The sequence below is a fragment of the Quercus suber genome, unplaced genomic scaffold (assembly GCF_002906115.3).
Source record: "Quercus suber isolate HL8 unplaced genomic scaffold, Cork oak 2.0 scaffold_353, whole genome shotgun sequence".
In the NCBI taxonomy this organism is placed as follows: Eukaryota; Viridiplantae; Streptophyta; class Magnoliopsida; order Fagales; family Fagaceae; genus Quercus; species Quercus suber.
The window spans coordinates 262,245-274,743 of NW_027069805.1; the positions used below are offsets into that span (position 1 = coordinate 262,245).

At 33.7% G+C, this 12,499-nt stretch overlaps 1 protein-coding gene across 1 annotated transcript; it reads left to right on the plus strand.

Annotated features, from left to right (window-relative positions):
- The first annotated feature begins 451 nt into the window (after window positions 1–451).
- Window positions 452–8,658, plus strand: LOC112032325 (TMV resistance protein N). Its single transcript, XM_024065094.1, has 2 exons — window positions 452–886; window positions 8,452–8,658. Exons 1-2 carry the CDS (start codon window positions 452–454, stop codon window positions 8,656–8,658), a joined length of 642 nt encoding a protein of 213 aa, XP_023920862.1.
- The last annotated feature ends 3,841 nt before the right edge of the window (window positions 8,659–12,499 follow it).

Sequence of the window (12,499 nt, forward strand, 5' to 3'; positions counted from 1 at the left end):
TTTAGTTTTTGGTGATTTGTTTGTGCTTCCATATATATTGGCATGTTAAATTGATTAATTAATAACTTGGCTAATTAATTAATTGGTTTAATTACACGGGATCATTCAGTTTGTGGCTTTTCACATGTCAAAACTTGCATATATTCAAGCTTTCTCATGTAGATGTACTGTTAGATAATTGATTTCACTTTCATATATAAGCTCAAATCTAATTTGCACGTGTATATATATGAATTATATTATTCATCTTATTATATATCTTTAAATGTATCTATACATATGCATGGAGTTACAAGCTAATTAATGATAATAATAATAGATGGAAGGATCACATTAACAATAATGGCAAACTTAGAGGCAAAATCGTTCCTCAAAAAAAAAAAAAAAAAAAAAAAATCCATCCTCTTTTAGTACTCCCTTTTCCATAATCAAGCTGTAGGCTGAGTTTCCAATGGCTTCCATGAGCACTCAAAAAGCCTGTACATCCTTGTCATCATCATCTCCTTTTAATCCTCTATGGAAATATGATGTTTTTCTTAGTTTCTACGGTGAGGACACCCGTAAGAATTTTACGGATCATCTGTATGCTAGTTTGAAACAAAAAGGCATTAACACTTATAGAGATAATGAAAATCTTGAGCAAGGAAAACCCATTGCTTCAGGGCTCATGAAAGCAATAGAAGAATCCAAGTATGCAATTATCGTTCTCTCAAAAAACTATGCCTTTTCAAAGTGGTGCTTGGATGAACTTGTTAAAATTCTTGAATGCATGAAAGACAAGGAGCTGAAAGTTCTGCCCCTTTTCTACCACGTAAATCCCTCTGATGTTGGAAATCAGAGGGAGACTTTTGGGAAAGCATTTCTCAAGCATGAAGAAGATCGCAAGGTTAGCATAGAACAGATACAAAAGTGGAGAACTGCACTAAAAGAAGTGAGCAAGATCCGCGGATGGCATTTGTTGGATAGGTAAGATTCTACCTTTTCTTCTGGTCATATCATCAATGATTTGGATAACTTCTGAAAAATTATTTTAGTTTTGTTCTAATTATTTGAAAAATTATATGAAAAAACAAACACATGCACTAGAAGCGTCGATTAGACAGACTAATAAACGATCAGATTTTTTTTTTCTTATCTAATTGTGTTGAAATATCTCCATAGCATACAAGAATTTTCTCCTTTTATTTTCTTATAATTTTCTGAACTAATCTCACCATTCACAATCACAACTCTCAAAACCCATTCAAATTCAACGGGCCGCAACCCAACCCACAGCCAAATCCACAATCTCCACTAGCAAACCAACGCCAATCTCCACTGGAAAATCTAATGCCGATCTCCACAAGTAAACCAGTAAACAAGAGAGAGAGAGGGGGAAGAGAGAAAGAGAGGTCTGAGAGAGGGAAGAGAGAAGAAGTTTTTTGAGAGAGGAGAGAGAGGTGAGACTTATTGAGAAACAGAGAGGAGAGAGAGAAGAGAGATATTGAGAGACAGAGGAGAGAGAGTCAGCAGAGAGGAGAGAATATTGAATAAAAAAAAGTAATTAGTTTTAGAATTTGTGACGCTACGCTTCTATCACAGTTAAATTTTTTGGTATTCTACACATCTGATGTAGAGTCATTTTTCATGTTTGGTGTGCTTAATGCCAAAAATTTGATATTTATCAATGCCAAAAATAAATTAATATGTTCAGTCTGTTTAGCACAATTGGTGTTAGTACTCTATGAGCATTTACCATTTACATTAAACTAGCTAAAAATTTAGCTTTTAGCACTTTAAAAAATTATTTTATCTATTTTAACATATCATTTTACAATATACCCTACATCAAATACTCTATTTTTACATACAACTTATTAAAATAATATAAACAAACCGAACATATTAATTTATTTATAACCTCTCCCTCTCTCTTTTCTCTTTTCCTCTCCAACCTATGAAATTAAATGAATTAAATAATTGAAGTATCATGCTATAATGGTTTGGTACTAGTAATAGATCACTGTAGCGTGTTGCTGAATTTTTAGCTTTAGCATCTTTGATATAGCATGTACTTTGATGTTTGAAGTGCTAAAAATAGTTTTTTTTATAATTGTTTTACAATCACCACTCTTGAACTAACACAATTAATATATACTTTGTTTTTCTAAATTTTATTCTAGGATCCAATCTAATAACAATGAAAACAAAATTAATTAACAAACATACACACACATAAAGAATTCAAAAATTTACGTGGTTTAGTAATATACTTAACTTTGTGGATGACAACAAACATAAGCATATTATTCAATGGGTCTCTATATGGAGGGAGAGTCTATTTCATGGGTAATCTTTTATTTCATGGATTAGATAGTGTACAAAAGTGTCATGTCATTTAAAATTTTAAATGACATGGCACTTGATATACCTTTTGTTGTGAAAATGTTTACACAAGATTAAAGAGGAGAGAGAAGAGAGAAATCAATATAGAAAACTTATGTGGTTCGGTAGTTGTCATTTGTCCACGATAGTGAGTGGCTAATGATCTATTATATGAGGGCTACAACAATGTTTAAAAAATATATAAAAACCCTACCCGGTTCAAATTCCTAAAATACCCTTAATAATTAAAATATGGTTCACTTTGTTACACGAATAATGCTAGAGATACAAATTATTTTTTCAAAAAATTTTACAAATTATTGATGTGGTGAGTGATTATTGGTAAACGAGAAAGTGATATTAATGGTGGGCCTAGATGAAAATCAATAAGAGGTTGGTCACATCAATATTTTGTAAAAATATTGTAAAATAGTTTTTGGCTGTAGCATTACTCTTGTTCCACTCTACTTGCTCCACCCTTAAGGCCCCCAAGCTAGTGGCCTAGAACCAAATATAAGTCGACATTCATGAGCAATGACAAGCACTCTACCAATAATTATAAAGACAAAATTATTAATAATTAATGGCTTAGTGCACATTTAAGAGAAAAAATTATTAATAATTTTACCTTATAGGAGAGATTTGAGGATGTCATTTTGCATTAATTAATTAATGTAGCAGTTTTTTGTTTTTTTTTTTTTTTTTGAGGGGGAATTAATGTAGCAGTTTATATGAAAAAAACTCATTATATAATCTTACTGCTAGCCTTTCAACTTATGAACTTAATGATAATGGGATATGTTTGGAGGTTATTTTTTCTCCATTAGTGTTTTAAGCCATGTAGTGTAATGTCAAGGAAATATTATTTTGGGATTTATTTTTAATTAGTCCTTTAATAAGTAATTTAAGGGTCTTGAAATAATGTAATGTCAATTAAATTTTTTTGTAGGATTCAACAAAAATTAAAAATTTTTGAAAGATTTTTTTTTAATTACTGGTGTACTATAAGTCTATAATGCTAATGGAATATTTTTGGCATTTTCGTTTTATTTTTATTTTTTGGTTTGAAGCCATGTAGAGTTGCCAAGGAAATATTTTTGGGATTTTTTATTTTTATTTTTATAATTAATCCTTCAATAAGACACTTAAGGTTCTCCAATTAATGTAATGTCCATTTAAAATTTGTGTAAGATTCATCAAAAATTTAAATTTTTTGTAAGATTTTTTTTTTTTTTTAATCACTCGTGTACTATAATGCTAACGGAATATATTTGGTATTTTTTATATGCCATAATTGAAGGAAATTCCTAAACCAAAAAAAATAAATAAATGCCATAATGGAAGGAAATTAACGTCTCAAGAAAGATATTAAATAATCCCAAATAACATTAAATTGAATCAAATATTAGATTAGTGGGTAGAGGATGAGTCTTTTTATTTTTTGGCCAAAATGCAAAACTCACCCTCTAAGGGTCTGTTTGGATATCGCTTATTTTGCTGAAAACTGAAATCCTTGTAGCAAAATAATTTTAAAACGTGAACAGTAGCTGTGGGTCCCAATTTTAAAACACTGATGTAGGTCTTCATCTGTTGGTAATAGTCGTGGGTCCCAGTTTTAAAATACTGTCGTGGGTCTTCATTTTCCCACTGTTTCAAATGTCAAACGTAGACGTGGGCAAGGAAACGTGCTTTCCAAATGCACACTAAGTGTGTGTTTGGGTTAGGATGAAAAATGAAAATTATTTCACTATTCAGCTTATTTTTGCTATTATTCATAGGCCTTACTGCACTTTTTGGCATTATTGATGGGCCTCACTATACTAATTTAACTAATTTTTACCTTTATTTATAGTACTTTCAGCAATAATTTTTCAATTTCAGCAAGATAAGCGGTATCCAAATACACCCTAAGTTTCACTATTTTTTATTTCAGTCCTCTAAGTTTGTGTTTTGTCATTTCAATTCTCTAAATTTCATTTTTTTTTTCAATTAAGTCATTTGTTAACAATCCGTTAATTGCTACCATTATCTACAGCAAAACAACACTGTTTTGTATTTTTTTTTTTAATTTAAAATTTTAATTTATTATTTATTTTAAGAAAGAAAGAGGGAGAAGTGAGGTGTAACGGTAGCTAGAGAAACAGATTGGATGAATGGCGGCACCGACTGCGCCTGCGATGGATGCTTGTCTCTGTGGCATTGTTCTATCGCAGAGTGGAGCCATTTTGTTACTTATGGTTGCTGTTGTGGGATTTGTGGACCAAGAGGTTATGATGGACAACTCTGTTTTTTATTTTTTTTTTCCTGGAGGATCAACGATGGTGTGTGATGGGTATGGGTTTAGGTGGTTTGATACTTTGATTATGGCGACTGGGTTTTCAGTTTGGCTTAGAGTGTTGGGTTTTCTTGTGGGTATGAAATTTTTTGATGGGTTAATGATAAGTGCTGGCGAGGTTTTTAAAGCCGACAAAGTGCGTTTGGTTGTTTTCCTTCTGTATAGAAATTGGACCCAATTTAGGCTCAGACATAGAGCCAAGTTGATACTGAAGCTGCAGGTGAAAAGTGATAAAAGAGTAACAAAAAATAACAACAACAGCAACTAACGGGTGGTTAACAAAGAACTTAACTGAGAAAAAAAAAAAATGAAACTTAGAGGACTGAAATAATAAAACTCAAACTTAAAAGATTGAAATGACAAATGGCGAAACTTAGAAGGTGAATTTTGCATTTTGGCCTTTTTTTTAAGAGGAAGTGGAGTAGTCATTTTGTATCATCCTAAAATGTGTTAAATATGTATGACATGTACAATTTATTTTTTGCCATATGGCATTGAAAGTATACATCGTTCTAGAAGATGACACAAGTTAATGTTATATGCATAGGTAAAAGAATACATGTCATAATTTTGTGCATCCACTAGTTTTGGGATTCAACTTTTATAACATATATAGATTGATGACATTGTAAGTATACATCATTCTAGAATATGACGTATGTTAATGTTATATGCATAGATAAAAGAATACGTATTATCATTTTGTGCATCAACTAGTTTTGAGATCCAACTTTTATAACATGGTTTGACTTACCTCCAGTATTTTTTTTTTAAAAAGTTACCCTTTGTTTTAATGAGAGATTGTCATATCATCCATTAACTAATAAAATGTGAGAATTAAAACTCATTACCACTTGCTATTGTATATTTAAAACAAAGGGACATGTCCAGCTAAAAAAATACTAGAGGTAAGCCAAACCCTTTATAATATATTATAGATGTAGATATTATGGTTAGATATATTGATGATAATTAAAACTCAATAAATAATGCTATAATAAATATATTATAATATGTAATATACATTGCTATTGTTAATAATTATTTATTTATAGTAATGTCATTATTGTTTTCTAGAAATTAGTGATTTAGGCATTAAATCTTCTTATTAAAGGGAAAAAAAAAAGTAATGTTAGGATTACAACTTTCCTCAAAACTTTTGCCACAACTTGCTCACATGGCAAGTCATGAGTGGTGGAGTAAAAGTGATGAGTCCACAACTACACTATTCACGACTCGCCACGAGAGCAAGTTGTGGCAAAAGTTGTGGTCTTCCTCGTCATCATCTTCTTGCTATCGGTTTCACCAAAAAAAAAAAAAAAAAAAAAATTCTTCTTGCTATTGTGCAAACTAATGGTAAAGGAAGCAAGACAGAGGATGATTTTACATTTAGCTACTTAGGTCTGCCGTGAGTTTCATTGTAGAAGTCGGCAATTAAATTGTTATTTTGGAGTGTGGCAAGCATTGGAGGAGGCTATGGGCCATATCATGGAGGACAATAATTAAACTTCAACTCCAAGGTGGTGGTCCTTGGAGTGTTTGTTGATTATCCAAAGACAAACAGCGCCACCAATGTACTAACCTATTTAATTGCTTGGAGTGTTTGTTGCTTTGCATATATAGATGTAAGAGAGCCCATCTTTTTAAAGAGTTTTCAAGGGCCATGGTAGGAGATGATGATATGGTTGAGAGATAGTGTTGACTGTTGTTACAGCACTAATTTTTTAAATTGACTTTGGCCATGAGCGTTTTTTATCCTTAGAAATTCTCGGCCTCAACAATTATCCTCTAAAACAATTATGACTTTGGCCATGTATACTATTAAAAAATCAATGGAGGAGACCAAAAACTATTTAGTGCAAGAAGAAAGAAGTGAGAGAGGATGAAAGGAAGCAAATGATGACGTAGAGGAGAGTGTGAGAGTTAATGCTGTTATTTATTTATTTATTTTCCTTTAATAAGAATAATTAATGCCTAAATCACTAATTTTTAGAGAACAATAATGACATTACCATGAGTATTTTTTCACTCTTAGATCTAATAATAATGTCCAAAAAATGTGTAACTCTTGTGAAACTACCCAAGATGTAACTTGAACACGTCTTTATATATATATATATATATATATAAATGTATATATATTGTGTAGTAAATGGATTGAGGTATATATAGAATATCTTCCATATTATATATATATTTATTTATTTATGTAAGATAATTGTAGGTGTCTTCTTAGATAAATAAAATCAATTGTTTAATTTTTTTTATTACATCTAAACAGTAGTTTACACTTTGTTATTCACAATTTTCTTTTATATAAATTTGTTATATAACTAATTTATATAAAAAAATCTTAACTATTGCTAAATCTTCTGTTCCAAGTTCGAACTATGTTGAACCCCTAAAAAGGCTTTAAAATGTGAAAGAGAGATGGTTGGAAAATTTAGTTCATAATAAATTATAAATATTTAAATGCAATGAAAGAACATAAGATACAATTTTTTTTTTTTTTTGGAGAATCTAAAATGAGGGTCTTTATGGTCATATTACACCCCCGGGCAGGGAGTTAGTGGCCTCGGGACAGGTTAGCCCGATCTCGGGGGCCCGCCTGTACCACTGTGTGGGAGTCACCTCATTTGAGTACACCTCACCACTAAGTATGCCCACCAACGGAAACTTGCTGGCAGCGGGATTCGAACCTAGGTGAGTTAGACGAAGCGTCCGAACCTTACCAGCTAAGCCAAGCCCCCGTTGGCACATAAGATACAACTTAATAGAGCTAAATGTTAATTTGTTCAAGTGGCGAGCTAGAGAATTTGTCTTGGAGGCCATGCTAAATAAAATATATATATATATATATATATATAACTTATTATCTCCAATTAAAGATATGTTCATTGAATAAAATTCATCTATTATAATTTCTATAGTGAGTTTTCTTTTTTCTAAAAAAAAAATTATATAGTAAAATTCTTAAAATATTTTATTTGTGATATAAATTACTAGATTACCTACTAAATTGAATAAAAAAATTTCAATGAAACCTATAAAATCTTCTAAAATACAAATGACCTAAGACTTTATCTGATACAAGAAGAAGCTATATAAAATGAAATCAAGTTAAAAGGGCACATTTTCTTTAAAATCACTAGGCCATTTAGCCATTTTTTTAATTTTATTTTAAGACTATTGAGTGAGCCTACTCAAATTAGGGGGAAGAGGAATTGCTATTGTAATAGGGGAAGCCTTTAAAAAGTTCTAAAGGCATATAGACTATAGTCTATATAGTGTCTCATACAGTTTGTAAAGGATGCAATTATTATAAGGAAAAATAATTCAATTTTTTTCACGTATTTTGTAATATAAGATGTTTTAGGGTCTGTTTGAGATCTGCTTATTTTGCTGAAACTGAAAACTTTTTGTTGGAAGTATTGTAGATGAAGGTAAAAGTTAGCTAAAATAGTACAGTGAGACCCATGAATAGTACCAAAAAGTGCAGTAAGGATCGTGAATAGTAGTAAAAATAACCTAAATAGTAAAATAAACTGAATAGTTTCTTTCCAGAAACACAGGCCCCAACATGCAATGGGTCTATAACTTCCAATAGTTCCATTCTCTCTAGAGAAGAAGAAATGGAACTTGCACGCAGCAACAAGAAAGTGAAGGATATACATCACGCAGACTTTAGATTCAATACTGGAAAGGGCGCATCCTCACAAGAATAAACTAGAAACAATGGGTTATCTTTCAAGGAAAAGCTTCTGGGGAAAATACCAGGAGCCTATAATCAGGCCTTTCAATTGGATGGTCACATGGAAGATGATGAAGACTTGGATGATGAGGTGGCTGAGATAAGAGAAAGGGTGGCTGTGGTGATTTTGTCTAAGGAAGTCAAGCAACGTATTCGTGCTTCTTGGGCAAACTCTCTGATTGTGAAGGTTTATGGGAGGACTGTGTGATATCATTTCTTGCAAGCGAGGCTAAATGCCCTTTGGAAACCATCTGGGAGGATGGATATCACTGATTTGGGAAAGGATTTCTTTCTAGTTCGATTTGGGCTAAAAGAAGACTTCTCATCAGTCTTGGAGAAGGGTCCTTGGTTTATTGGAGAGCACTTCCTATCCATAAGACCATGGGAGTCTAACTTCAAGCCATCAGCAGTGAAAGTTCAATATGTGTATAAAACACTATGAATGTCTAGACCCCCAATTTACAAATTACCAATTCAAGCTTAATATCAAACAATTAATGTGCGGAACATGAACATAAGCTTAATACAGAATTGATAAACAATCTAAACCAAATAAAATCACATCCACAGTAGAAATTAAATGGCAAAGATTAAGGGAAGAGAGATGCAAACACAAGGACAACACACGATGTGTTATCGAAGAGGAAACCGAAGCTCTCGGCGTAAAACCTCTCCACCGCCCTCCAAGTGGTAAATAATCCACTAGAAAATGTAGTTGGGATACATGAACAACAATAAACCCTCCAAGCCTAATCTACCCAGTGTACCTAAGCCCTCCAAGCTTCTTGCTCCAACGAGGTTGCACCGAACCTATGTCTTTTCTAGCTTACTGGATTCCGCTACTTGATCATAGCATCAACCAATATGAAATTGGTTCCTTCCTAACTGCTTTCTAAAGCACCAAACAACTTTCTCACAGATTTGGGTATAGTGAGAAAAGGTTTTGGTAATGTACCTCTCAAGGATTTAATAATGGAGAGGAAGAGAGTTGAGGAATTTGAAGAGTCTCTAAATGAAGATTGGGGATGAATCAATCTTTTTTTTCTCTAGGGTTTCTCTCTCAAAATTTTCTCTGGAAGCTCTCTACATTTCGTGGGTATAAGGGGTATTTATACTAGGGTGAGAATGGAATGCAAAGAGTCAGTTTTTCCCAAACAGGGTGGTTTGGCGACTTGGCCTCGCGACTGGGTTGAGTCGCGAGTTCAAGCTGCGAGCTAACGGCCTAGCCAGCCTGGGACTTTTGTCCTGTAGTGCAATAGCTGGCATGACTCTTCAGCTCCTTTGCATGCTCCACACGTGTGCCAGATTTGGCGGCTTGCCAGTCGCGAGTCACCCGCGAACCTCTGCATCTTTGCACAATTTTGAGCATTTTGTCACTCTCTCACTCACTACCCTTACATGATTCCCACCTAAATACAGGGTTACTAATCGCTAAAATACAAGCAAATTTGGCACGGAATAAAACCAACAAGATGGTTGATAAAATTCAACCTTACAATCTCCCCCTTTGGCTATTCCATGACAAAACCCTAAAACAAACTCTAAACTTAACATGTGAGTTGGGAACAGTTGATCAAAACTCACTCACACTTAACTCTAGAATCTGTGTAACTCTTGAATCATATGCACAAGAATCTCCTGAAACACAACAACACAATATGATCATTTTATGTAGAAAAACTTGTAATGCATATGAGGCAAGCACAATGCGATCAAGCAAAATGGAATAAAGTAATAAACCATGGCTTGACCAAATAAGTAATTACTATAAGATAGTGACCACAATGCTCATTCACACTTGGAATGAACATCCGGACATTCAAGCTGATAAGGACAAAGCAAATCACTTGAATGACCAACACTCAACCAATGCACAATACATGAAGTATATGCATCTAGGAATAAAATCCTACTTGGGCACAAGAGTGAGAGTACTAAAAGAAAATGCATAACATTTAGCTAGAAGTACTAGGCAACAAAGCATAAAGGATGCATAAGCATGGTACAAACCATAAAAGCCTACAAATGCATATGAAACAAACCTTAAAAGCTTACAAAAGTACCATGGGTACAAACAAAAACATAAAAAATCTAATAGATAAATTTCCAATGTGTCACAATGTTTCACAAGTATATAAAAACAAATCCATACAAAAGTTTATAAAAATAACCAGCAAGTCAAAAGCTATAAACAGTGTATGCAGCAAAAGTATGTTAGACTATCCAAAAGTATGTCACAGTGTATATGCAGCAGCTTCCTCTTCTTGAGATCATAACTCCCCCTATCAGTATGCACACCATTCTTATGTTGTTCTCCCCCTTACTGTATGCAATCTCTCCCCCTTTTTGTCATGAATAGCTAAAAGTTTTCTTCGATCTTTTGTTGAATAGCCTCCAACTATGACTCAATGGTTGTGAGATGTACTTGAACTTGGTTGTTGGTGGAGTAGATAAGCCGTTCTACACTAGAAATCCGTTGAGACGTATTCTCAATCAAAGAAATCAACCTGTCTTGAAAAGTAGGAGGTGCAGGCTGAGTGCTAGATGTTGGCATCTCAAGCGGAATGGGGGAAACAGTCTTGGTATGTGCAGGTGGAGCTAAGTCATGACCTGATGGAGTGGCATGGGTGAATGCCTCACTCTTAGGTGTTTTAGAAGAGTGACTCTTGCTTGCTTGGAGAGTTCCCATGGATATTGGTCGAGGACGAGACACAATTTTTCCATCTGTTGGTGGACTGACACCTTCACTTAGCATGATCTTCATGATAAGGCTACAAAAAGGAAGACACATTCGGGCTGTTGATCTAGCTACTGCTTTCCCAATGGTCTGAAAGATATAAGCACAGATGTCGATTGGAATTCCGTTAATTAGATCGCACATAAATTGTGCTCTTCCAAGATTGATGAAAGCAATGTTAGACAATGGGTAGAGGTTGGAGAACATGATTAATTTCAGAGTCACCAGTTCAGGCGAAAACTGTGCAGTGCCTATAGAAGAACCTTTGCTTGAAATCTCATGATTAGGTCCAAGAACTTGAAGTATGTGATGTAGCTTAGGTTGTCTGTCATCATAAGAAGTGAGATCCACATTTGCTGGTCTGGTGATACGAAGGATCTTTGCAATGTAATCTGAATTGATGGAAAATTCTTTTCCTCTTACCCAACACTTCACCTCTACTCTTGTGTAGCTGGCATTGGAGTAGAATTCCTTAACTAATTCGTCAACTGGGTCCACGAAATTCCCGAACAGATCAGCCCAATCTTTTATTTCAAATATCTTGGGAATAAACGTTGTTTCCAATGTATCAAATTTGACAACCCTTTCCACCATAGTAAGAGCCTTTCTAAAAATGTTGTCATAGGTCTATGAGTCAGTTGGAGTCCTGAATTTCTCAATATCTGAATCTTGAGACGACTGAGTTGAGCGACGTGTCCACTTAGCAACAGGGGATGGAGCATCAATTACAATCTCTTTTCCTTTAGAGGAACAGCAAGACATCTGCAAAATAAATAAATAAATAAATAAATAAGACACACAGCAGAGAACCAAGTGCAGCACCACCAAATACAAACATCAACTTGATTAGATTCAGGTTAAAACAAATGAAACTTAGAGAGAAATTTCACTCAATCAATCACGTAGCATAAATCAAGTCAGCAACAAGTAAATATAATCCACATTGATGCATTGTAAAGATAAGACAGTAGAAGAGTCCAAAAATGATGATTGAACAAATATGACACAGAATCGAAAGACAATGAACATCACATAGTCACAAATAACTAACTTTGACACTCTAACATGAACATGATAAGTACAAAGCAACACATTCAAGAAGCACAAATCAGAGCACAAGCAACATAAACAAAAACAACATCTAAATGAACAAAATCACCAAATACTCAAACAAACTCACTCAATAGAATAAACCAACCCAAAAAAAACGAATCCACTCGAATCTCAAATCAAACACACAACTCACTAAATAAAGTTAAAAAAAAAATGAAATAAGTAGTGAGAAAGAGAAAACCCATACCTTTTCTTTGAA